Source organism: Myxine glutinosa, chromosome 8, assembly GCF_964187855.1.
Source record: "Myxine glutinosa chromosome 8, kmMyxGlut1.1, whole genome shotgun sequence".
Classification (NCBI taxonomy): domain Eukaryota; kingdom Metazoa; phylum Chordata; class Myxini; order Myxiniformes; family Myxinidae; genus Myxine; species Myxine glutinosa.
In genome coordinates this window covers 105,959,752-105,987,751 of record NC_136268.1, presented here as the reverse complement: position 1 = coordinate 105,987,751, position 28,000 = coordinate 105,959,752, and the positions used below count along the sequence as shown (strand labels likewise).

Genomic DNA, 28,000 nt, shown 5'->3' with positions numbered 1-28,000 from the left:
GGTGGGGGCATGGTGTTGCATATTATTTAATGATTATTGCTGTACAAATCAAATATACAACTGTTATGGTTACAAATAAAATGTTATACTTGAGGAAGGAAAAGATAGAGTAACACAAAAAAAAAAAAATGTGCAAGATTCAAAACTGCCTGTTTGGTGCATCACAGAATAAATGGCGATTTGCTGTCTATCTCGGAGAAATAAGGGGAGAGAGTTGGTATCGGATTTTTGGTGTTGGATTTGAGCAAGAGCCGGTGTTAAAGCGTTCAGTCAAAGGTCCTTTACGCACCGGTGGAAGGATTCGCTGCGTGGGCGACTCGCACAGGTCTCCTTAACAAATGGGATTTGGTTTTCCCATTTGTACGGTTTGTCAGACACACAGAGAGACAGACACACACCTGATTGTCCACAGTGCAGGCCAAAAATATCCCGCAAAAATACAAATAAAAACTCTTTATGTATATGGCAAATCGCATTTCTGAAAAAAAGTAAATTTACATGCTTTTACAATCCCTGCCTAAAGCGTAATGAGAGTTAAACTTTCAAAAGAAGTCAATTTGCAAAATAAGCAAAACAACAAGGTAGATGTAGTGGAGGGGACGGGTAGAAAATGCTAGAAAGTATGCACGAGGACTTAAACGAGGCTTCTAGCACAGTCCCATTGCTGTGGAAAGAACTTGGGAGGCTTAGGAACGCTCCGACCACGTGACCAGGTGTATGCTGTGGTCCGGCATACTGGTGGCAAACACGAGGCCCTGGTCTTCATCTTTGCCGAAGCCATGCAGCCAGGCAGTCTCGCCTGCCAGAAAGCTGGAGCCGCGCTTCGACTTGCGGAAGCAGGGTAACGGCCAGGAAGCAAGTAACGTCTCGGAGCGTAGATCCAGCAAGCACAGGCTCCGCTGGTGCAGGATGAGAGCGAAGACCTCACCAAAACCAAGCAGTGGGAGTCCAATGAGATCAGTGCACCTTATCACCCTGTGAGGGACAATGAAAATGCTATTAGCAATTTTTCTTCAGCAGTTGCCCATTGCTCCCCGATTGCAATGCAAGCCTCAAACTGTGAAAAAAAAAACCCATGGGACATTCACCACAAGAGATATCAATCTGTCCAACAGGCCACCAAGTCTCCACATTCATTGGTGGATCTTTCTGAGATCGACACTCTGTGGCAATCATCACAACAGCACAGCACGTACAGTAATACCCCGGCCTACGTCATTAATTGGTTCCATAAGCCGTGACGTAACTCGGTTTTTGACGTAAACCGGGCGTAATGCCTTTTAGTTCTTTCACGAGCCTCGATCTTGTATCCCGCCCAAAAAAAAGAAAAGAAAAAAAAGATGCCTTAAAATGAAGACAAGCACCGTAAAACTAGAGTAAATAACTCGCGAAAGTATATAACTATCGCTAAACCTTAAAGAACACTAAAAGCAGATAAATAAATGAATTTGTAAAGAATAATACATAAAATTAATAAGCTTATGTTATTCACCTTAAACACGGCGTCTCTTCTGAACACAAACACACATTTTAGCAGTCTTATCCGGCGGCGCTTTTTCAGTGACGTATGCGAGAATACGTTCCCTATCATGAATGATGGTCGATACCGTCGACCGTGGCAGCCCGAAGGCATAGACCTCATTGCGAATCGGTAAATATCAACAGAGGGCGCTCCACCGCAAAGCATGATGGGATCGAAAAGGGGGCAAAGGTAAACACGGACCCAGAAGAGGAAGCGTCTGTCTATGATCGACGCTGTGTTTACGGAAAGGAAGATGGCTAATGTGAAAGAAATTCAGCGTTTTTTGGCATTAAAATCCAGCGATTTAAAGAAATATTTGAGGGAAAGGGGGGTTCCCATTGGAGAAGAGAAACAACCTGCTTATGCAAGAACAGTTCCTGAATGTTGAAACCTCGATCGGCCATACAAATATCGCCAGGCTGGAACTTGTCCACAATGTTCGTCATCTTTACAATTTTTTTGTCCGACGTGTTTCCTCCTGTCGGTTTGGAAATGTATGAAATTGTTCCGCTAGGTGTAATACCAACAAGGCACTTGAGAGTAGGTCTTGACTTATATTGGCTGTACACTTGCTATTGCCCCTTTCCGATCCCATGATGCATTGCGGTTCCGATTCGCGATAAGGTCTATGCGCTATCACCGACACTTTTTCACCTTTTAATCAGATTTAACTTATCTTCCATCGTAACCACATTACGCTTGGAAACACCAGCATTATCCTTCTTAGGACCCATGGCTAACACAAACAGTAAAGGAATACTGTACGTCGCCTCTGTTTTGAATGAGAAACAGCATCTGCGCGTATGTACAGTATACTGTACGTACATTTATATATTTTTTAAATGTGCTTTTTATTGTATTTTAAATTGTTTTTTTAGCTTCTTTTATTGTTAATTTATGTACTATTTTATTTATTTTAAATATATTTTTAAGGGGAAATTTTTTTTTCCGCGTCCGTAGGAGTGACGTAAAGTCGCACATAATGACGTTCGCTGAACTGAAATTTACTCTAGAAGAGTGGCGTAAAGTCGGATTTGACCTCGGTCAAAATGGCGTAAAACGGGGTATGACTACTATTGAAGCAGGAAAACGTCGGTGATACCTGAGCAGTTGGTAGTTGGTGAAGTCCCATTGGATGATACCCAGATCGGATGCACAGACGATGAAACGGCCATCGCAGTGAAGGCGTGGCTGCAAGCATATGCTACGATCTTCGCTCACGGACAGTGTTTGGAGACATTGGCAGTTGATTTCACGCCCCAGCGGCCACACCTGTGAGTGAGTGTACAGATTTACATTTACGCAAACGTTGTAATGCAATACCAAACTATAAGTTCCTAAAGGGTCCGTAGACCTTGACCTATCTAAAATACCAGACCATGTCTAGCATTTTCGAGGCCAGTTTAACCACACATCAATCTTTTATTCCTCGCTTCTCCTATCCATGGAACCACTTTCCAGAGACGATTCGTTCTCACTCTTTCCTCCAGGGCTTCAAAGTAAGGAGTAACCTCTATCTCATGTCATCCTCAATTGTGACCCATGATCTTTATTTTGCCCCTTAAACTTTCCTGACCCAACAATTTCACCTGCTAGTTTAAGCGTTTCCTCCACTCCTCTTTTCCTGCTCATTCATTCCCTTAATGTTTGTCCTACCTTGCTCTTCCAAGAGTCTCACTCCTGTATATAGAAAAAGGGTCTGTTCTGTGTTCTAGCTCTTCCATGAACCTCGGTGTTTTATACAAAAAGTACAGCTGATTACTAGACAGGTTTTGGCTAATTTATTGATTGGCATTTCAGAATAAAACAAAACCATGTCTGTTTGCTGTGGGTGCATGGATTTGGTAGAAAGTTACTTTTTGTTGTTGCCACCACCAGTTGAAATTAACAAAACCTTAATATGACTGATCTGGAACATCTATAGCCCACAGTATGTCAAACAAAAACTAGAACGGCACTCACTAGAGACTAGAGTGCATTCCTCCACCAGGCCGAACAGTTTACATTTTGTATCCCACCGATAGGCCTGAACCAAAAACGAATCGGCTTCTTTGTCATTTAAGCAACTCATCCACCAAGTTTTGTCATAATCAATCAACAATTTTTTGAAATAGCATGCTATACTGTATATAGTTTTTGGCCCCATCTCTCAATGGTGAAGAATTACATAAGAAATTTAAAAAAAATTATCGGATCGGGATCTTCACCAAAATCGAATCAATTCTTCCTTCTCACACACCCAACATGCCCACTGGGTTTTTTCTGAACCTGTCCATAACTTTTTGAGATATCGTGCTAAATGTTGTTTTTGGTCCTTTCTCTCTCTCTCTCTCTCTCTCAATGGTGAAGAATCACTTTTTAAAAATTCGAGTATCCAGATCACCAAAATCTAATCCTTTCGCTCTTGTCACACACCCAACCTGTCCACTAAATTTCATCCAAATCTGTCCACAACTTTTTGAGATATCCTGCTCACAATCAGACAGACAGGGGTGAAAACAATGTACGGCCACCTTTGGTGGCAGAGGTAATGAAAACATGTACACCAAGTCAAATGTAATTTATTGCACTCCTCCATTATAAAAACATAATACTAACCAAATTTGAATATTGCTCACCAAGTGATATTGCAGTCTATGGGCCTTCACAAGTAGTTTGTGCCCTTACAAACAGTAATGGTTAATGTACAGCCGACAATAACAACTGAAGTTTTTACAAAAGTTTTATTACCCAATTGCTTACTTTGCTCCGAACAGGTGACGAAAGCAACTATTTCATGGGATCTACCTTAACTCGCTTTCCGCAAGTTTTCCACATGTTTTGCTCCAGCCATGTAGCTCTTTACTGTCGATTTACCCATATAGCATACGTCAAATCCAAGTTCGCACACTCAACAGTATTCTCAGTGAGTGTCTTTCTTATCTACAACCAGCCAGTGTTTATTCACCTCTATACAGATAATGATCTTGGCAACTCGATTTTCCACCGTTAAGAAAATAGCTTTGGTTATCCTAATCCAAGCACTACCAGTAAAAAAAACATTTTTGCGTGCATACCAATGGGAACATTTGATGTCTAATGGCTGCACTCACTAGTCACTAGCTCACGTGCATGCGGTGTCCAATTCTGCAGACAGTACTACCTCCCTTTCAACGATTAAGAGAAAGACAAGGGGACATGATGATTGGGGGGAAATCTACAATCTACGTCATTCTTCTCAAGGATAACATCCTCTTATTCTCCAAGAGAACTTGAATAAAAACGCTAATTTGTTTTTGGTTCGTGCTGCAGGAGCCAATGTGGTATGTTTGAGAAACTAAAAAAAAAAGTTGAGAATAAATGCAATCATTCATTCCATTCAGTACTCTACTGCCTCCTTTTTGGTGTTGCACCCTCTACCCTCTCTTGGCATTGTCCCTCCCAGCCAAACTGGACCAAAAATCAGCTCATGCCTTGCTTAAGCCCTCGCTCATTCCCAATTGTTGTGCAAGTCCCGGTATTTCATTTTGGTGCCACAGTGGGTTATACATCTCTCCTTGTACACATGTTTTGTGCCCCCTCATCCCTTCTTGTGCCTGTTGACCACTTGGTTCATCCATTTTGTTGATAGCATCTTGTCTACCCATATCCCTGTATTTATTTTTGCAATAAACCCATTGCAATAATAAACACACGTTTTCCCACCTTTTGCCTACCGTGTGTTGCACTGAGGTTCGGCAGCCATACAAGTGATCCCTGAAGGATACTAGTTGTGCGATTGAATGCAATAAATGAAAAAAACAGTTTCGGAATTCGTGGGGATCTTATAATCCATGGGGTTTGTGTTAACAGACACCTCTGACACAACAGTTATTTTTTTTGTTTTCAAAAAAGCCAAATTCTGTTTCTTATTATCTCCGAGTTTCTTATTATCTCCGACTTTTATTAATGGAGTGGGTCCAAGCATGTCTCACCCAGCTGAGTGTCTCTGCCTCTTGGGTGTATTTAGCCATTAGTCTCATGTCAGAATCAGTTTTCTGTTTCAAGCCACAGATTCCATGATTGCGCAAAATCATTGCCTTGATGATTTAACCCATGAAAAACTCACATATATTTCCCCTTTTCATTTTCCATGCCTTTTCCAGGCTCTTTTTGATAATAAAAAATAGCAAAATTCCATGCTTTGAAGGCAATAAAATTTCATGCTATTCAAGGATTTCCAGACCCCATACGAAACATGTTCCAATATCGTGCAACGGCATAGAGAAAGGGCTGGTGTTTTTAAACTCACATTCCAAAGATTCGTTTTTATTTCCTCCAAAATAATCGATTTATATTTACACAATGAACACTCAAGTTATAGATTAAAATAGATAAGGATCACTGTCAGCAATTTTTCAATGTCACCATCAAATTCTACAATTTTATTGAATTGCGACACCCTGTCAATGGCAGCCACGGGGTGGCCTCTTTCTGGTGATCGTACTGCCGACAGCCTTTCCACTTGCCCCAGAAAGCACTCCTTGTCGTGTTTGGTTGGGAGTTCTGTTATTCCAGGACATATTCGTGACAAATGATATACATCACCTAGTGGTGACATCGTGGTATTTGTTTTTAACCAAGAGCTCTCAACCATCTCATCCCATCCGTGGCCAATCCTCAAAGTTTGTCCTGTTGGTACTGGAGTTTCAAAATCGCAACAAATCTCGTTTTGGGGGCAACAGCGTTCCAAAAGAGGGGCAATACAGTCCAGAGAGGTTTCTCAATTTGGACAACAAGAAAATTATAACTTATGATTTCACAATGGCCTCAATATATTAAAAAAAAAAAAATTTTGTTTGTTTGTTTTTTTTGTTTTTTTTGTATACTGACTGAATCGAGGCTCGTGAAAGAGCTAACATTTATTTCACAAACAAATCAACCAGACAAACAAAATATACAAAAAGAGGGAGCGGAAGACAAGATGGGGAGAGAAGGGGAAGCACACAACCACAACATTTGAGAGCAGGGAGAAGTGTGGGAGGGAGAGGGCTTGGGGGCAGGAGGCGTGGGAAGGGGAGGGGGGGGGGGAGGTATAAAACACAAGGGGACCGAAATTAGCGGGGGTAGAAAAGATCAAGGTTTTGGATGGGGGAGGATAAGAGATGGTGGTGAACAGCTGTTTTAAAGACCTGGAGGGTGGAGTGGGATTTAAGAGAGTGAGGGAGTTTGTTCCAGAGGTGGGAGAAAAGAGGAATGAAGGAGTGAAGGTGAGCAGAAAGTCTTGATTTTGGCAGTTTAACCATAAGAGGGTTGCAGGCAGATCTTGTGCGACCTGTAGGAATATTTGGGGGACAGAGCCCAGAGAGGGCTGGGGGGGCAAGGCCAGAGAGGAGTCGGTAGAAGACGGAAAGACCACCAATCTGCCTGCGGTGAGTGAGTGAAAGGCCCTTGGAGTTAGCTTTATCGCGGGAGATTCCAATGATTCTGAACGCTTTGGTTTCAACAGCGTGAAGACGGGCTAGGTGTGAGGCAGGAGCACCAGACCAGAGGGGAGAGCAGTATTCCATAGAGCTGCGGATGAAAGCCTTGTATGTGGTGAGGAGCTCAGGTGTGCCAAGGAAGGACTTCGCACGACGGAGGATGCCCAGTCGGCGACTGGCTTTGGAGGCCAGATTTGAAATGTGGTTTTCCCAGGAAAGATCATGGCAAATAGTGAGACCCAAAAGCTTGAGTGACAGAACTTCTTGGAGAGGATTATTCAGAAAGTGGATGGGAGGGTTTTCCAGTCGGTCTTTTCGGAGAGACATCGTAAGAGTGTGAGATTTATCAGGATTGAAAGACATGTTCCATTTGTTTGCCCAGTCTGTGATTTTGTCCAGGTCTGCAGAGAGTGAGGAGGCTGCAGACTGCCGATCTGAGGGATGAGGAATGGAGCGACAGAGAGTAGAGTCGTCAGCAAAGAGATAGAGAGGATTTTCAAGAGAGTCAGAGAGATCATTGATGAAGACCAGAAAAAGCACAGGGCCCAGAACACTACCTTGGGGAACTCCAGCCTGAACAGGAAGAGGAGATGAGAGAAACCCATTCAGGGCCACACGTTGACTACGACCAGAGAGGAAGTCCGCCAGCCATGCGTGGAGATTTCCATGGATACCAAAGGAGGAGAGTTTGGTGAGCAGAGCAGGGTGCCAGACCGTATCGAAGGCACGTGAAATGTCAAGGGAGACAGCTCTAATTTCCTGTTTGGCGTTGAGGACCTCCATCCATTGTTGAGAAAGCAGAAGCAGCATGTCCAGAGTAGAGTGACCTAGTCTGAAACCAAATTGATGATCAGAGATCAAGCCATTGGAGAAGAGGAAAGATTTCATATCTGAAGCAATGATGGATTCCATGACTTTGCTGATAATTGGGAGAAGGCTGATTGGTCTGTAGTTGCTGGGATCTGTTTTTGCACCTTTTTTGTGCAAAGCGGTGATGTTGGCTGATTTCCAAGCAGATGGCAGATGACCTTGAGCAAAAGAGAGGGTGAAGAGAACAGAAAGAGGGAGTGAAAGAGCGGAAGAACATGATTTTAGGACCCGTGGGCTGATGCCGTCAGGACCAGTTGCAGAATCAGAGTCGAGGGTTGACAGAAACTTTTCCACCTTGTCAGGAGGAAAGGACACAGAGTCCAGGAGCAGCTGGGTACGACTGGGTACGGTGGGTACAGAGAGGGATGGGTTTGGGACACAAGATTTAGAGGCAAACACAGAGTTGAGGCATTCAGCTTTTTCACGTGCGGAGTCAGCTGTTAAGCCGTTTGAGGTGAGGGAGGGGATGGAGGGGGAACAAACACCAGAAACAGATTTGACCAGACGCCACCAGGATTTGGAAGAGGGAGACAGATAAGAGAGTTCGGTCTTGAGAACGGTGAGATATTGTTTCCTGGCTCTCCTGAGGGTGGACACACACTTGTTTCGGGCTTTGTGAAAGGAAATGAGATTTCCTTCCGTTGGATTTGCTTTCCAGGAGACGAAAGCAAGTTGTTTCAGGGCAACAGCCTCACCACACGATTCCGTGTACCATGGACGGGAGGAAGGGTATGACAACTGAAGACGAGATGGGATAAATCTGTGCGTGAGAGAGAGCAATTTACTTTGAAAGAATTCCCAGGATGAGTTGATGTCAGAGGCGGTAGAGATGGGAGACCAGTCCAGATGATTGATGGCTGCTTGAAGCCCGTGCCAGTTGGCCTGAGGGAAATGCCAGACTCGCCGACGCTGAGGAGGCTCTCTGAGAATGGTCAGAGAGATGTCCACTTTGACAAGCACATGATCAGATGAGCCGATTGGAGCAGAAGAAGAGCAGCAGACATTTTCAGGGAAGTTTGTCATAACCAAATCCTGAAGAGAAGATGCTCCGTTGACTGAGATCCGGGTCGGGAAATTGACAGATTGTGTCAGTCCCAGTGAGTCGCAGAAGTCCTTTGCTGAAGAGCCATGGCTGGTGAGAGAGGTACCCACACCCAGCCAACTGGCATGGTGACAATTGAAATCACCACATATGAGGAAGAGAGAGTTGGGATGGGTAGATAGAAGTTGGTCCATATTATCAGACAGCGAGATGTAGATGGAGTCATCGCTGTTTGGTGGACGGTACAACACACATATGAACAAAAGGTGGGAGCGAAGGGGAAGCCGTAGCCAAAGGTATTCCTGGGGGTGAGGTGGAGAGAGGGCAGTGGAGGGCGAGTGAGGAAGAGAGTTTTTTTATAAAGATAGCAACCCCACCTCCAGGACGAGGCTCAGGTCTATCATACCGGAGGAGGGAGTAACCTGGGAGAGATACCAAGGCATCAGAGACATCATGAAGGAGGAAAGTTTCTGTTAAGCAGATCACATCTGGTTTGTCAGAAGCAACCTGTATGGAGAGATCAGTCAAGTTTGAGCGAAGGCCCCGGATGTTTGAGGTCCATACCGTTAATGAAGAGGAAGGGGGAGCATCGGGTCCAGAAATGGGGGGGGGGGGGTAGGGTAAGATGTGGAAGAGGAGGAAGAGGTAGGGAGAGCTGTTGAAGGTGTGTCAGAGATTTCAGAGATTTCAGAATAGCTTGGAGAAAGGGAAGAATGGGGCGGACAAAAGGTTTGATGGAGATTGGGTGAGGCACAGTGAGGTGTTATTTGAGGAGGGGGAAGAGCGAGGCAGAAGGTTGGGGGAGATGAAGGTGAAAGTTGGAAGGGGGAAGAAGCAGGGAGGATGCTTTGAGGAGGAGGGGTGAGAGGGGAGTCTAGGAGGGGAGGAGCGAGGAAGAGTCTCGGAGGGGAGGGGTGTGGGGGGAGTTTAGGAGGGAGGGGAGGGAAGGGGCAAGGGGGGAGATTTGAAAGGGATGGGTGATGGGGAGGATTTGGAGGGGAGGGGTGAGATTGGATTTTGAAAAGTGGACGATTCATGGGAAACGAACATTTTTTGCAAAATGAGTTTGAGACCTTCGAGTCAAAAATACGTTTGAGGACACTGAAGGAGGGGTGGAGTTCTGGATAGTTTAGGGAATGTAGAAAGGAGGAACTGTAAGAGATGGTATTATATATATTTTTTGGAATGAATAGATTTGGTGAGCAAGACGAAAGCATCCTTTTGTAGGAAAAGAAGAAAAGGGTGTTATAATATATGAGAGAAAATAGTTGTTCAGGGGAGAGATTATACATTTCTAACCACGTGATCGCGTGATCGCGAACGAAGAACGAACGAACAAATAAGAACAACAAATAAACGAATAAGACCTGGGAAGGAAAAAATTTTTTGGGTTTTTTTTTTTTTTGAGTAGAGATATTAAACAAGGAGGTATGGGGTGAACGACTGGGACGAAACAGAGAACGAAAATAATTGCAGCGCATTCGACGAATCGCTGAGAGAAAAACAAAACCACAAGGTCGGAGACGGTACGGTAGCCTAAGCCTACGAGTACTAGGCCGCAGAATACTCGATACGCATTAACCGACGATTGTGTATACATGTACGAAAAATTAGCACCGAAAATTTTCCAAAAGATACGCTATAGGTACATACACCGAAAGATAGATACAGTCTCGACAAAAACACAATTGAGAAAGATCACTTAGCTTCGAAAGCGTGAGCGCATGGAACAGCTTCGAAAAGACGTGACCTCGCCGTGATCTCGCGAGATCTCTCCCGCGATCTCGCGGAATTGAATAGTCTTATGAACAACTGAGTCAGTTTACACATTCCTCCATTCAGGAGAAATAATCAAACCAAGAGGTGCAGACTTACCTTGATTTCATACTTATCGGCGCTCAGCAGGACAGCATCCCCCTGGCTGTGCAGCAGAGAATCCACGTGGCTCGTTTGGAGCAATACCTGGAACAACATACAAAGACCATGACAGGCAATCATTTCAAGGAACATCAATCAATGGTACTGCCATTCAAAAGATTAAATCACGAGGTCGAAAGCTACACCTGCAGAACAAAGGAACCGCCATACAAGCCACTTCACGATCCGTAAACAAGAATGCTCACCTTGGTGACCCACTCTGAATGGCCTGTGAGTGTGTTTAAACACATGGTAGTCGACAGTGACCAGGTTTTGACGGTGAAATCTGCCGAACCGCTCACCAGCAGGTCAAGATCATCGCTGTAATCCACGCTGAAAACTGACACAAAGCATTATGGGTAAGTACAACATCAAATATGCATAACCACTTTAAAAGGTGACAAAAATGACATCTATTAACAAAGGTAATTTTTAATTGGGAGAACAGGAGAACAATACCCCGCCCTCTACAGATACCTGTGAAAAGCTTTGGAGTGGCTACACAATACGAGATCAAATGTTAATTGATACGGGAGCCCAAAGGCAGGAAAATCTTAGATCACCGTAGTTAATGGCCAACCTCTTTTTTTCTTTTGGAATTTCAGATGGAAGAGCAAGGCAAAATAAAAGTGACAGAGGGGTGGTAGGTAGGGAAACAATTGAGCACGACAGGAAAGGTTTAATGAACAGGTAGAAGAAGAGGAAAAGGCATAAGGGATTTTGGGGGGGGGGGGGGGGGGGAAGGGTGACACTGAAATCAGCAAGTAATAGTGTTACTATTAGGAAGGGTTAGTGGGGGTAACAAAGATCATGGGTCTGGATTGGGGATGGCACGAGGTGACAATGAACTCCCTGCTTGAAACCCTGGCAGGAAGAGTGAAACAGAACAGCCTCTGGAAGACGATTCCATAGATGGGAGACGCGAGGAACAAAGAAGTTGAGGTGCTGAGGGTTACTGTTAGAACGGCATGCATTCTGCAGATGCTGAAGGTGGGAGGAATGAAAGAGCAGAGGGAGCAAAGTTGGAGAACACAAAGGAGAAAACTGAGACCACTGGCCTGCCGGCAAAGTGAGAGCAATAGACCTTGTGCTTCGGCTTCATCACAGGAGATGCCAATAATCTTTAGAGCTTTAGATTCCACAGGATCCAGGATCGACAAATGCTATGCTGGAGCACAAGCCTATAGTGGAAAGCAGTACTCCGATGAGCTATGGACAAAGACTTTATAGACTCCATTGAGTAACTCATATTTTTCAAGGAAAGACTTGAATCAACACGAGGATGCCCAATCTGTGGCTGCCTTTGGATGCCAACTTTACTATGTGGTTGGCACAGGGAAGGTTATGGCTGATGGTAAGACCTACGAGTTCAAGAAACTGAACATCTTCCAGTGACTAACCATGGAAACAGACAGGTGGGTTAGCTGTACGATCCTTCTGGAGCGACAGAGTGAAACATTTTATTTTCCGAGATTTTACGGACATGTTCCATTTATCAGACCAGCGTATAATCATTTCTAGATCTGCAGAGAAAGAGGCAGCTGTTATCTGCCGAGCAGAAGGATAGCATAATGTACGTACGACAACAATGTGAAGGCATCTGCAAAAAAGAAGTGAGGCTTTTACAGAGCGAGGAGAGGTCATTAATAGAAATGAGGAACAAGACTGGGACCAAAACACAACCATGGGGAACTCCAGCCTGCACTGGGAGAAGGAAGGAGAGGATTCCATTGATGGCAACACGTCGACTGCGTGAGTGGAGGAAGTCAGAAATCTAGGAATGAAGGCGGCCTTCTATGATGCCACATTAATTTAATAACTAATCATGTGCCAAGTAAAATTTTTGAAGTTCACCCAATCCAGTCAATTAGTACAAGTCCAAGGAACCTTCAATTTTATGATTTGACCAATTACTGTGGCCATTAATCCTTTGTACAACACACAAGAGATCACGCCTCAATTTACCAAAGACAATACTCTTAAAGGAAGTAGTACAAGGCAGCATATGGACGCTGGTTTTGGTCTAAAAATTGGTCTTGGTCACACATTTCCACCTTCGGGTTCCATTAGTAAAACAAAATCAAACTTGAAATGCCCCAAAGTGTGTAGCATCACATGTTAGAAAATGAACTCGGAAACGGGGAAAGCAAGACATTTCGTTGGCATGGGTCAACACCTCATCGGAGACGTCAAATTGCATGTATGAGTTCATACATCTCGTAAATTTGTCGGGATAAACAAATTCCTCATAATTTGTGACACAGAAATAATCTATTGGAATGATAAGTCGATTTTATAAAAGTCACCGTAATGCTTTGCGGTTAAACTACCAAGGAAATCTCCACTACATAATAGCACAGCCTGGACAGAGAAGTAATTTTGAGCCTTCAGTTACCAAATGGTGACCACACTGGACTTATTCATTTCGAAATAAAATTCACCTTTTCTCCATTTATTAGAAATTAATCAAACCAAGTCATTATCACAATCACCAAAGACTGAAAGGATGGCGTAGAGGTACGCACACGCATTTCAAAGCTGCAAGAAGAGGCAAGCTTTACAGACAGAGGCAAACTACCACCAAAGAAACAGAGTAACTAGAATGGCACTTGGTAGAGCACATACACCAGGTTGAACTGTTTACATTTTGTATCCCATTGATAGGCCTGAGCTGGATCCGGACATGAACCAAAATCAAATTGGCTTGTTCTGTCACCTACCCAACTCATCCACCAAGTTGTCCTAACTTGTCCATTACTTTTTTTAATATCATGCTATACTGTATATTGTTTTTGGCCCCATCTCTCAATAGTGAAGCATGACTAAAATTTTTTTTATCATATCCGGATCTTCACCAAAATCGAATCATTTTGTCCTTGTCACACACCCAACCTGTACACCAAGTTTCGTCCGAGTCCGTCCATAGCTTTGAAACTTTTCTCTGTAATATATCAACCTCCACATCCTCTTCAATCTCATTCTTCCCTCCAGGTCTCCAAGACAGCTGTTCACCATCTCAGCTTGCCCCCAATCCAAAAACATGATATTTTCAACCGTCGTTAACCCCACCCAAATCCCACCTCCTTACAATTTTCCAGTTTTCCTCCCTTTAAGTTTTCTTCTGTATCCATCTTGTCCACCCCATGCATGCGTGTTTTACGTCCTGTTTATCCGTTACGCCCTGATCCGTCCACTATGCTAACTGTTCCACAAACCTCGACTATGTATACAAAAATTATAACAAAGTGACAGTGTTGTCAATATGCCCCCGCATGGTCCCACAATGGGTAAATGCCATTGTTCACTGTCCAAAAAATAAACAAGTTTGATTTAAATCCCTTCAGCTGTTCAAGTATGACATTTTCACCAGTCATGACAGGTTTCACATCAATTGGTGAAGCAGTTTCAGAGCAGGGATTTTTTTTTAAATATCGGCTTTCAAGCTAATATGCCTGCCATACCACATGACATATGACCTTAAAAAATGTACACTCTGCATATGTATGGGTATGGGATCACGTTTGCGAAGTTTCGTGTTGATTGGATAGGGTTCGTTTTTCTATCCAAGATGGCTGCCAAACCCCGTGACCTACGACATCATCATTTTCAAACTATATGAGATCTCGCGAGATCTTGGAGACGGCGGCAGGGATTTTCGAAGCTCCACACGGTCTCCACGTTTTTCGAAGCTAAGTCTGTTCACAATTGTATTTTGTCGAAACTGTATTTATCTTTCGGTGTGTGAAGTTATTGTGTGCAACTTTGGTTGTTTCTCGGTGTTTATCTTTCATAAATTGATCGTCTGTTTGCCGTGTCGTGTCTTGAGGCCTTGTACAGTGTGCACTGTACAACCTTGAGGCTTTGTTTTTCTCTCAGCGGTCCGTCTTTTGTGATCCAATAACTTTCGTTCTCTGTATTCCCAGTCTTTTCACCCATAGCCTACTTCCTTGTGTAAATCTCAACTCAAAAAAAAAAAAAAAAAAAATTCCCTTCTCTGTTCTCATTCGTTTATTCATTCTTATTCGTTCGTTCGTTCTTCGACCACGTGTTTCTCCCCCATTTCCCCAGATAGTTTTCACTCATTAACCTTCAATGTTTACACTTTCCCCTCAAGTTATGTATTCCGTCATATTTTATAACACCTTTTTCTTCTTCTTCTTTAAAAGGCTGCTTTCGACTTGCTCACCAAATCAATTCATCCCAAAAAAAATATCCATCTCCTATAGTGCCTTTTTTCTACATTCCCTAAACTCTCCTGCACTCCATCCTCCATCCAGCGTCCTTAAACGTATTTTTAACTCGAAGGTCACAAGAAACTCATTTTGCAATAAATGTTCGTTTCCCATAAATCGTACACTTTCAAAAATCCAATCTCACCCCTCCCCTCCAAATCTTCCCCATAACCCCTCCCCTCCAAATCTTCCCCATCACCCCTCCCCTCCAAATCTTCCCCATCACCCATCCCTTTCAAATCTCCCCCCTTGCCCCCTCCCTCCTAAACTACCCCCTCACCCCTCCCCGCCAAGACGCCGCCTCGCCCCTCCCCTCCTAGACTCCTGCCTCACCCCTCCCCTCCAAATCTCCCCCATATCCCATCCCTTTCAAATCCCTCCCCTTGCCCCTTCCCTCCCAAACTCCCCCCTCACCCCTCCCCTTCAAATCTCCCCACCCTCATTGCTTCTCAATTTCCCCCCTCTCACTCCCCCTCCTCAAAGCGTCCTCCCCGCTTCTTCCCCCTTCAAACTCTCACCTCCATCTCCCCCAACCTTCTGCCTCGCTCTTCCCCCTCCTCAAATAACACCTCATTGTGGCTCACCCAATCACCATCAAACCTTTTGTCCGCCCCATCCTTCCCTTTCTCCGAGCTATTCTGAAATCTCTGACACACCTTCAACAGCTCTCCCTACCTCTTCCACCTCCTCCACATCTTACCCTACCCCTCCTCCCCCCTGTTCTGTATCTGATGCTCCCCCTTCCTCTTCATTAACGGTATGGACCTCAAACATCCGGGGCCTTCGTTCAAACTTAACTGATCTCTCCATACAGGTTGCTTCTGTCAAACCAGACGTGATCTGCTTAACAGAAACTTTCCTCCTTTATGATGTCTCTGATTCCATAGTATCTCTCCCGGGCTACTCCCTCCTCCGGTATGATAGACCTGAGCCTCGTCCTGGAGGCGGGGTTGCTATCTTTATCAAAAACTCTCTTCCTCACTCGCCCTGCACTGCACTCTCTCCACCTCACCCCCAGGAATACCTCTGGCTACGGCTTCCCCTTCGCTCCCACCTCTTGTTCATATGTGTGTTGTACCGTCCACCAAACAGTGATGACTCCATCTACATCTCGCTGTCTGATGATATGGACCAACTTCTATCTACTCATCCCAACTCTCTCTTCCTCATATGTGGTGATTTCAACTGTCATCATGCCAGTTGGCTGGGTGTGGGTACCTCTCTCACCAGCCATGGCTCCTCAGCAAAGGACTTCTGCGACTCACTGGGACTGACACAATCTGTCAATTTCCCGACCCGGATCTCAGTCAACGGAACATCTTCTCTTCTGGACTTGGTTATGACTAACTTCCCTGAAAATGTCTGCTGCTCTTCTTCTGCTCCGATCGGATCATCTGATCATGTCCTTGTTAAAGTGGACATCTCTCTGACCATCCTCAGGGAGCCTGCTCAGCGTCGACGAGTCTGGCATTTCACTCAGGCCAACTGGCACGGTCTTCAAGCAGCCATCAATCATCTGGACTGGTCTCCCATCTCTACCACCTCTGACATCAACTCATCCTGGGAATTCTTCCAAAGTAAATTGCTCTCTCTCATGCACAGATTTATCCCATCTCGTCTTCAGTTGTCATACCCTTCCTCCCGTCCATGGTACACGGAATCTTGTGGTGAGGCTGTTGCCCAGAAACAACTTGCCTTCGTCTCCTGGAAAGCAAATCCAACGGAAGGAAATCTCATTTCCTTTCACAAAGCCCGAAACAAGTGTGTGTCCACCCTCAGGAGAGCCAGGAAACAATATCTCTCCGTTCTCAAGACCGAACTCTCTTATCTGTCTCCCTCTTCCAAATCCTGGTGGCGTCTGGTCAAATCCGTTTCTGGTGTTTGTTCCCCCTCCATCCCCTCCCTTACCTCAAACGGCTACACAGCTGACTCCGCACGTGAAAAAGCTGAATGCCTCAACTCTGTGTTTGCCTCTAAATCTTGTGTCCCAAACCCATCCCTCTCTGTACCCACCATACCCAGTCGTACCCTGCTGCTCCTGGACTCCGTGTCCTTTCCTCCTGACAAGGTGGAAAAGCTTCTGTCAACCCTCGACTCTGATTCTGCAACTGGACCCGACGGCATCAGCCCACGGGTCCTAAAATCCTGCTCTGCTGCTCTATCTCACCCTCTCTCTGTTCTCTTCACCCTCTCTTTTGCTCAAGGTCAACTGCCATCTGCTTGGAAATCAGCCAACATCACCGCTTTGCACAAAAAAGGTGCAAAAACAGATCCTAGCAACTACAGACCAATCAGCCTTCTCCCAATTATCAGCAAAGTCATGGAATCCATCATTGCTTCGGATATGAAATCTTTCCTCTTCTCCAATGGCTTGATCTCTGATCATCAATTTGGTTTCAGACCAGGTCACTCTACTCTGGACATGCTGCTTCTGCTGTCTCAACAATGGATGGAGGTCCTCAATGCCAAACAGGAAATTAGAGCTGTCTCCCTCGACATATCATGTGCCTTCGACACGGTCTGGCACCCCGCTCTGCTCACCAAACTCTCCTCCTTTGGTATCCATGGAAATCTCCACGCATGGCTGGCGGACTTCCTCTCTAGTCGTCGTCAACGTGTGGCCCTGAATGGGTTTCTCTCATCTCCTCTTCCTGTTCAGGCTGGAGTTCCCCAAGGCAGTGTTCTGGGCCCCGTGCTTTTTCTGGTCTTCATCAATGATCTCTCTGACTCTCTCGAAAATCCTCTCTATCTCTTTGCTGATGACTCCACTCTCTGCCGCTCCATTCCTCTTCCCTCAGATCGGCAGTCTGCTGCCTCCTCACTCTCTGAAGACCTGGACAAAATCACAGACTGGTCAAACAAGTGGAACATGTCTTTCAATCCTGACAAATCTCACACTCTTACTATGTCTCTCCGAAAAGATCGACTGGACAACCCTCCCATCTACTTTCTCAACAATCCTCTCCAAGAAGTTCTGTCGCTCAAGATTTTGGGTCTCACTATCTGCCATGATCTTTCTTGGGAAAACCACATTTCCAAGCTGGCCTCCAAAGCCAGTCGCCGACTGGGCATCCTCCGTCGTGCGAAGTCCTTCCTCGGCACACCTGAGCTCCTCACCACATACAAGGCTTTCATCCGCAGCTCAATGGAATACTGTTCTCCCCTATGGGCCGGTGCTCCTGCCTCACACCTAGCTCGGCTTCACGCTGTTGAAACCAAAGCTTTCAGAATTATTGGAATCTCCCGCGATGAAGCTATCTCTGAGGGCCTTTCACTCACTCACCGCAGGCAGGTAGGTGGTCTTTCTGTCTTCTACCGACTCCTCTCCGGCCTTGCACCCCCAGCTCTCTCTGTGCTCTGTCCCCCAAATATTCCTACAGGTCGCACAAGATCTGCCAGCAACCCTCTGATGGTTAAACTGCCGAAATCTCGGCTCTCTGCTCACCTTCACTCTTTCATTCCTCTTTTCTCCCGCCTCTGGAACAAACTCCCTCACTCCCTTCAATCCCACTCCTCCCTCCAGGTCTTTAAAACAGCTGTTCACCACCATCTCTTATCTTCCCCCATCCAAAACCTTGATCTTTTCTACCCCCGCTAATTCACCCCAGATCCACCTTGTTTGGAATTCCAACTTCTTTCCTGGAAGTCCTGGCAGTGTCCATATGTTTTATACCTCTCCCACCGCCCCCTTCCCACGCCCCCCCCCCCCAAAGCCCTCGCCCTCTCTCAGATCTCTCGATGTCTCCATGTCTCTCGGTCCCTGCTCTCAAATGTTGTGTTTGTGTCCTTCCCCCTCTCTCCCCATCTTGTCTACCGCTCCCTATGTTATATGTTTTATGTGTCGGTTTGTCTTTCTGTGTGATTAATGTTCGCTCTTTCACGAGCCTCGACCTTGTATACAAAAAAAAAAAAAAAAAAAAAAAAAAAAAAAAAAAAAATGCAACAGTGGTGTTAGATGATATTTGTAAAATTTCGCATCGAAAGGGGAAGCGATTTCAAAGATATAATTATTTAATATTTTCCTTCAATCCAATATGGCTGCCACACCATGTGACCAATGATGTTTTCGTCATAATCTTTTAATCGCCATGCCTAGTCAATGACACACAAAGTTTCGAGTCAATTGATTTGGTGGTTTGGGAGAAGATGTATTTTTAAGGTTTTGGGTTAAATCCAATATGGCGGCCAAGCCATGTGACCTATGATGTCATAAATTTAATATTTCAATACAAATGCATCATAGATCATATCATGTGCCTGCAATTTCAGATTTTTAGGATAAAGAATTCGAGTAAAACATTTTTGCCTGGTATATATCACCACCTATGATGTCATCATTATGCTTTTGTTCCCCATTGGGAGTACTTGACAATGCGCCAAGTTTCAAATTTTTCCATTCAGCGGTTTCTGAGAAATATATTTTTAATTATTTGAGTTTAATCCAAGATGGCTGCCATATCACGTGACCTATGACGTCACAATTATCACAACATTCTGCATGGGTGTCACTCCTACCCTGAAAATTTCATCTCAATCGGACATATGGTTTCTGAGAAAAACGAGGTTTAGCCTGTACGGGTGGACGGACAACCCAAAAACATAATGCCTCCTCCTACCTTCGGGGGTGGAGGCATAAAAAAGACAATTAAAGAATACCTGCGTAGAACAAGTCCGATTCTGAAAACATATCTCACCCCGAGAAACAAAATCAAAGCTATAAACCAACCCCCAGCACAAGCATCCTTATACAGCAGTGGAATAATAAACTGGTAACAAGCAGAAATCAACAAACTAGATATCAAAACAAGGAAAATTCTCTCTATCCACAAAATGTTCTTCAAAAATCATTGCATCTCGAGAATGTACCTGCAGAGACGAGGAGGAGGCAGCGGCCTGAGGCAGCTCAACCAAGTGCACCAAATGACAACTCTAGGATTAACCCAGTATGTGAAACGTTCAAGACTACCAAATCCAATTTGTACGCAAACACGAAGAGACAGCAAGCGAGAGTAGGTATCCCCAAGTCAGTACCCAGCTATTTTGGCCTAAACGCAGTAATAAAAAATTACCAGGATCTCAAACATGAAGTCAAAAGATCTTTGGAAGTTGAAGAGCACCAAAATTGTGCTGGTGATAATTAGAGCAACAGGAATGATGAAGAATCTTACAGAGACCTTAGAAACCATCCCAGAGAATATTACTACAAACAAGCACCAGGTAGAAGCTGTCCGGGGCTCGGTAACAATTCTGAAGAGAGCCCTCGGAACAAAACTTTGAGAAGAAGAAAACTTCACAGCTTGGTCCACGAATCGTGACGCTTCTTACTGAAACAGTGGTGGATACTTCGGCACCTGGTAGGATTCCATTCCATCTTCTGTAACCCACATATGGAGATAACAACCAATGACCATACACACGCAGTTTATACATCTTGGTAGATGAAAGGAATATCTTAACTTTTAAAGTAAAGTTTTTTTTTTACTTTTAAAGTTGCAAGAAATACAAATATCAATAAAAAGCTGTCGTTTTTAAGGCAAAAATCAAAAAGAAGTGGAGTTCCTTTTTGATAGAATCTCGTGCTTTTTAATCATCTTTTGGGGTGTTTAAAAAGTTCATTCAGCAGACGTTTTGTTTGTTTTGGAGTTGATCTTTAGTTTTTTGAAAATTAGTAGAATTAACCCGAAAGCATTCAATGATCAAATGTTAATAAAGAGGTGAACTGTGGAACATTTGGTTGGTCGAGATGGCATAAAATGGCATCATATTTTGTCCAAGTACTGCTAAACTGGACTGGTTTTTGGAAGAGGCAAGATGTCGATTTGTGTTCTGGTGTTTAAGTATATAATTAAATTGATAAAATAAAGGTTTTAAAGGCTGTATTTAAAATATATATATATATTTATTTTTTTTTCCCGGAAGTTTACACCCGTTGATGCAGCGTCTCTTACACCGCCTTATTTAACATGTTAAATTCATTATTCATGCCTGTTGTTTGTGTCCTTTATATGACATCCCTAAAATAGTGCATTTCCTGTTTGCAATAATTTTCAATTTTAATTGCCACAGGCAGACTAAAAAAAATTACCTTACTCCTCTGTGCGCACGAGCGCTCGGGACGAGGTTCTGTACAATTTGCCAAATTCAGAGCCAAAGCACTACTAGACTGCAGGTTTGTGTTCAAAATATACCATTTAATTGAAATAAAGTTGTTCCTTGATCATAGACCGACGTCTGTAGACAGACCAACAGATGGACAGAGTGAACCAGTTGCTTAACCCAGCTTTTCACTTCACGCGTGGGGAAAATATGTAGCGCTGTGCAGAAATGTTTCTTTAGCTTTTTCAAAAGTTTCTGTTATTGTGCTACAGGTGCTGTATTGTGGGGTATGCAATACCATTACTATAAATGAAGCACAGCGAGCTTCATACTGTGGGGAGAATAACACATGTGGCCCAAAGGGGGTCTTCCAATGCCATTTTAACAAGAAAATGGAACCCTTTCCCCTCTCGCACTGGAGGCCAGAGTTCCCCAAGGCAGTGTTTTAGGGAACCCAGTCTTTTTCCCTCATCTCTATAAATAACCTCGCCGATGCTTTGGAAAACACACTCTTCCTTTTTACACGTAAGCCTTCGGTCAAATTTTAAGCATAATTATCACATGGTTGAGAGTTTGGTGATCACGACCACGGAAGCATACCAGCAGCAGTGTGACCCAGGAAATGCTTGGTCCTGGTACAGGTGGCCCAATCCCAACAGGCAAGAGTGTTATCAAATGATGCAGTGAGCAGCTTGTGCTCATCAAACTTGATGTCAGCACAGGTGTGTGTTTGTATGCCATAGATGCATTGTCCAGTCTTCACGTCCCATAACTTGGCAGACAGATCATCTGAGCCTGCACACAAAGACAATCCACATAAAAGTACAAAAATAAACAAAAATCCAAAAATCACTGTTACCTCGAGAAAATTACAAAGGTGTGGGGGTTGTACCTGTACACAGCAGGCCATTGCGGTAGTACAGTGCATACACACGGGCGCTGTGTCCCATTAGCACTGACGTCTCAAAGGCTTTGCCAGAGTGAAGCTGGCGCAGACGCTGACTGGCATGCACGTACACACGCTTCCAATAATGGCCATCCTGGGGCCCACCGTTGTCCGGAGTGCAGCCGCCCAGCTCTCGACAAGCTCCCAACCACACTTGGCTACAGCCATTCACGACCTGATATTAACAAACAAAGGAAGGAAGAAACAAACCAGTTTTACAGTTACGGTTTTAGAACTAAACCCACGTAATTTTTTTCTGAAACTTCGAATTACCCGATCCGATTATCAATTTTTTCGCATTACATCCATTTTTGAGGACATCTCTAATCAAATGGCATGCATCGTTAAGTCTCTCGTCAGCTTAATCATAGATGCTTTCAGACAACTGGATGTTAGTCATTGTGGTTCATTCATACTGTTGCGGAAATGACTTCTGGGGCTAGGAATGTATAGGTTAGAATAGTTATTCCCCTTAGTTCATATTTTAATGTAAGAGAGGGGGAAAAATGAAATCCAACATGAATACATGTTGATAATCACATTGAAAGCATGTAATGTGCCCTCCCAATATTTGTGTCTAAACCTGATCCTTGAAACGCCTATTTATTGTTTTGCCCTCTGCAAACCCGTGTTTTATTTCCTTTTGAGAGATAGCGGCCTTGTGGGCCGACTTGAGCACAAGGTAATGCACGCTCTCACCAAGCCTCAAACATTCTGGTGGTACTGTGAGGTTTAGAGTCGGAGCCTCGGCTTGAGTAGCGCCTGATAGGATGACCTAGAGGTATGCACACTCGCTTCTAAAGGGTCCAGCCCGAGTTCGAATCCCGACCCAGCTATAAACTGTCAGTTCGGTATTTCACAGGCAGCGTGATTCATCGTGTGTCCTTCGGATGGACATTAAACTGGGAGTCCTGTCTGCCAGAATCGGTTGATGGACGTTAATGATCCCATGGTGTCCTTCGCAAAGAATAGGCGACTGTTGCCGGCACCATTGCCAAATTCTAAATTCCTGCCCTAACTAGGCGAATGTCAGGCCTGGCCAGGCCCGTTTGTGAAAGACTTGGGCCAAGCTTCCCCTGGTCATCCCCACAAGGTGGGATAATAGTGGCGTTAAAGAGCAACAACAACTTTGGCTTGAGTAGTGCCTGAAAGGCCAATAAACACAGAGCAGGCAGGGCTTGACAAGGTCACGGGACGGGGCATCGGCTGAGGTGACAAAACGGCTGGTGGAGAGTTCAGTTGGCTTCGGTCCAATCTGGGGTTTGGCTGGAGAGCCGTGTCTACAGAAGTTTGGAGAATGGAAGCTGACGCACGGCTGAACGGACAGAGAGAAGGGCCCAGCACCTCCCTCTTCATGTCATGCCATCCGCTCCTCTTCTCGAGCCGGGTCTCATTTGAGTTATCTGGACCATTACTGATCGGTGTGTGAAAATAGCCACGTTGGCTTAATTACATTTCGAGGATATTTGGGTCATGGGCGCTTAACACCCACATATTCTTCATTGAAAGACACTATGGGATCTTCAACATTCATCAACTAATGCTCATAGAAAGGGACACCAAGCGTAAACGTCCATCTGAGGATGGACGGAATATAAATACGGACAACTCAAAATGCTCCAACATTGTGATGAAACACAAATCTGACTGTATATATTCTGGCCGGGGATCAAACCCAGACCAAGACATGTCAAAGGTAAGTGCTCTAACTCTGCACCATCCTGTCAGAGTAGCACTTAAAAAGAACAAAGAAAATAAATTAACATTTCAGAAAAATTTACAGAGGTTGCAATTTCTACTTTATTCTACAGTTCTGGGCAAACCATTTAAAGGGGATAAAGTAAAAATAAAAAATAAAAAAAAAGCAACAACAATCAGCTCAAAGCTTTTCTTAATTTCATCAGGGTTTCTTCAATGTAACCTCCCTTCTTTCCACCTAAATACACAATCACCCCCACAAACAAGGCAGCAGACTCACACCTCCCATCCAAACCTTGTTCCAGGTGCGGCTGACGAGGCAGCAAGTGAGCAACGATGCTGGATCAAGCCACTTAAGGAGATGGTAACAGACCTCCAGCGGAAGCAACCTCAGAAAGTCTCTCTTAAGAAGAGCTTCAAGTTTGGTGGAAAGGTGCCGGAGCTGCGACGGGCCGCAGGCCGCAATGAGCCTATCCAAAGTCACGTTTCGTTGTGCATCGGACAGCGATAGAAAGGAGCTGGACATGCGTCCGAGCCAGGCCTCAAATTCCACGCTCTCCATGCTCTCAGACACATCACCATCCCAGCATTGCGCTACTCTCAGCTGGTACAGAAATGAGGCAACTCAAAAACTACGCTGCATTCTGCAATACAACACACGTGTGCACGTACCCACGCACACCATACCATACCATCAGATTTGAAAACAAAATAGAGTCCAAAAATATTATAGCAAGTCCTTTAAATATAATACACAAGATCACCCAGGATATTTTGTATCTGGGTTGTTTTAAAGCAATACTGGAGAACTTGTACAAATTCAAATAAAGTGAATAATCAAAGAAATAATTGGACTTAGCCTGTTTAATTTGGCCTCCAAACCTGAAGCTCACAACTCATGGCACTGGGATTCCAGGTTCAAATTCCATGTAATGTGCCGATTTGTCTGTCGTATCGTAATGAACGAATGCTACATGTGATGGAACCAGGAGGTGTAGGGACCATGGCTAATTGCATACAAGGATGTGGCGCAGAGCCTTGAGCACATCGTAAGATGGCGAGGTCTATCGGGACGGGTAGAACATTGCAATTCTCTATACTCAATTTCGGTAAATGGTTCACAAGGAGATGATGGACACATCAGCACAGAGGGAGGCATAAAACGAGAAAAACCCTGCAGTGAAACGGAGAACTCCATGGGGCATCGACACGGAGCACAACTCAAAATGCTCCTTGTGCGATGGTCACGTGATGGATTTTCACAACTTCACACCAACACCAGTCTTGTAAAGTGGTTTCTTATCAGCAAGACATAATATGTAAATAAGTCACGTGTTAGAAACACTCGTAAGCAGCGACTAAAAGCCTGCACGACATTACAGGTGTGAGAAAGGGCAAATCGCCAACTTTCACTGGTAACTGAATGAGGTACAAATGAAGGTAGAGAGTAACGCAGGCAAATACAAGTCTATTTTACATGCTTACAGATCATCAGCAGGTAATGAGCGAGTGAATTCAATAATCACGTGAAACAATCAATTCAAATGTGAGAAACCAAGGCAATCCCGCATTGGACCACTCGAGCGACACAGGGACGGATCTCCAGTGGTTCAAATGTGAGAAACCAAAACCATCATTAGACCACTCAAGAGACACAGGGACGGATCTCCAGTGGTTCAAATATGAGAAACCCAAAACATCATTGGACCACTCGGGAGACACAGGGAGGGATCTCCAGTGGTTCAAATGTGAGAAACCAAAACCATCATTAGACCACTCAAGAGACACAGGGACGGATCTCCAGTGGTTCAAATATGAGAAACCCAAAACATCATTGGACCACTCGGGAGACACAGGGAGGGATCTCCAGTGGTTCAAATGTGAGAAACCAAAACTATCATTAGACCACTCAAGAGACACAGGGACGGATCTCCAGTGGTTCAAATATGAGAAACCCAAAACATCATTGGACCACTCGAGCGACACAGGGACGGATCTCCAGTGGTTCAAATGTGAGAAACCAAAACTATCATTAGACCACTCAAGAGACACAGGGACGGATCTCCAGTGGTTCAAATATGAGAAACCCAAAACATCATTGGACCACTCGGGAGACACAGGGAGGGATCTCCAGTGGTTCAAATGTGAGAAACGAAGACGATCATTGGACCACTCGAGAGACACAGGGACGGATCTCCAGTGGTTCAAATATGAGAAACCAAAACCATCATTAGACCACTCAAGAGACACAGCGACGGATCTCCAGTGGTTCAAATATGAGAAACCAAAAACATCATTGGACCATTCGAGAGACACAGGGATCTCCAGTGGTTCAAATGTGAGAAACGAAGACCATCATTGGACCACTCGAGAGACACAGGGAGGGATCTCCAGTGGTTCAAATGTGAGAAACGAAGACCATCATTGGACCATTCGAGAGACACAGGGATCTCCAGTGGTTCAAATGTGAGAAACCAAAACCATCATTGGACCACTTGGGAGACACGGATCTCCAGTGGTTCAAATGTGACAAACCAAAACCATCATTGGACCACTCGAGAGACACAGGGATCTCCAGTGGTTCAAATGTGAGAAACCAAGTCCATCACTGGACCACTCGAGAGACACAGGGATCTCCAGTGGTTCAAATGTGACAAACCAAAACCATCATTGGACCACTCGAGAGACACAAGGATCTACAGTGGTTCAGATGCGAGAAACCAAAACCATCATTGGACCACTCGAAAGACACAGGGATCTCCAGTGGTTCAAATGTGAGAAACTAAGTCCATCATTGGACCACTCGAGAAACACAGCGAGGGATCTTGAGTGGTTGAGGTTAAAATGTGAGAAACCAAAACCATCATTGGACCACTCGGGAGACACAGGGATCTACAGTGGTTCAGATGCGAGAAACCAAAACCATCATTGGACCACTCGAGAGACACAGGGATCTCGAGTGGTTCAAATATGAGAAACCAAGTCCATCATTGGACCACTCGAGAGACACAGGGATCTCCAGTGGTTCAAATGTGAGAAACCAAGTCCATCATTGGACCACTCGAGAAACACAGCGAGGGATCTTGAGTGGTTGAGGTTAAAATGTGAGAAACCAAAACCATCATTGGACCACTCGGGAGACACAGGGATCTACAGTGGTTCAGATGCGAGAAAACAAAACCATCATTGGACCACTCGAGAGACACAGGGATCTCGAGTGGTTCAAATATGAGAAACCAAGACCATCATTGGACCACTCGGGAGACACAGGGATCTCGAGTGGTTCAAATATGAGAAACCAAGACCATCATTGGACCACTCAGGAGACACAGGGATCTCGAGTGGTTCAAATATGAGAAACCAAGACCATCATTGGACCACTCGGGAGACACAGGGATCTCCAGTAGGTACTGCCATGGACCACCACCGAAGGGGCGGGTTTGCAATTGTCACTTGGATTTAGAATACCTGGTTTGGACTTACCCAGCAAATGGTCGGCACCATTCCATGGAGACCTTTCACCTGCCACAGTGGAAGACTGGCTTTGGATGCAGGATCCTCGAGGTAGTGCCAAATGTGCTACATGCTGGGCAAGGAATCCAACAACAAAATCTACTGCATCCACCTGTCACGCTGCAACACAAGGAAACCACAACCACCCTTTCAGACTAACCACATCCTGAGACGTGTTATTCACAAACATCGACATTGTATCGAGCGAATGAAGAATGTGTACCACCCATAGATGTTCAAATAAACGATCCTACATCCTTAGCCTGGGGTATACCGGATAGGTCATACGTACCCAGCACGTGACACCAAACACAACACAGGTACATAACATTAACAGGTGAGCTTAAATCGTCCTTGAGGGTCTAGATACCCACCGAGAACAGGAAGAAAATTGAGAAACACGAACGGAGGGCAAAGACAGGACGAACGAGGATGGAACACTGAAGAATTAAGAAAGCGAGAAAAACTGCAGACACCTTGTAAAGCAGACGCGAAGTACGAAGAGCAGTCGAAGCTCAGAGATAGGAAAGAACCACCGACGCTAAGGGAGACGAAGAAGGGCAGTGAGGGAAAGGAAGACACAAGCAGAGATCTGCACACCGGAACACACTGAAAATTCCCAGCTGGCAGCGCGCGAAACAGCCAAGTCGATTCACCTCACGGGCGCCCAACTGTGGCTTCACCTCTGCAGATTCGTTGCCAAATCGCAGTCGCGCTTGCTGG

General features: G+C 44.7%; 1 protein-coding gene across 3 annotated transcripts; it reads right to left on the bottom strand.

Annotated features, from left to right (window-relative positions):
* Window positions 1-8: 8 nt before the first annotated feature.
* FBXW2 (F-box and WD repeat domain containing 2) lies at window positions 9-27,952 on the bottom strand. 3 transcript variants are annotated; one of them, XM_068125057.2, is made up of 9 exons: window positions 27,754-27,952; window positions 27,248-27,397; window positions 24,060-24,408; window positions 22,013-22,241; window positions 21,721-21,915; window positions 10,999-11,132; window positions 10,751-10,837; window positions 2,625-2,794; window positions 9-975 (listed from the first exon to the last, which is right to left on the bottom strand). In XM_068125057.2, exons 3-9 carry the CDS (start codon window positions 24,324-24,326, stop codon window positions 687-689), a joined length of 1,371 nt encoding a protein of 456 aa, XP_067981158.2. In that variant the 5' UTR covers window positions 24,327-24,408; window positions 27,248-27,397; window positions 27,754-27,952; the 3' UTR covers window positions 9-686. The 3 variants fall into 3 exon arrangements, with proteins under 3 accessions (XP_067981158.2, XP_067981159.2, XP_067981160.2); XM_068125058.2 differs by having other exon boundaries at window positions 27,570-27,912; XM_068125059.2 differs by having other exon boundaries at window positions 27,652-27,901.
* Between the last annotated feature and the right edge of the window lie 48 nt (window positions 27,953-28,000).

Excerpts from the sequence above, each read along its gene's own strand:
- FBXW2 (XM_068125057.2), bottom strand. The coding sequence starts at position 24,326 with ATGGAGAGCGTGGAATTTGAGGCCTGGCTCGGACGCATGTCCAGCTCC. Across the intron at positions 21,916-22,012 it reads CAATGGCCTGCTGTGTACAG|GCTCAGATGATCTGTCTGCC; the intron begins GTACAACCCCCA and ends CTTTGTGTGCAG. Across the intron at positions 976-2,624 it reads ACCAACTACCAACTGCTCAG|GGTGATAAGGTGCACTGATC; the intron begins GTATCACCGACG and ends TGTCCCTCACAG.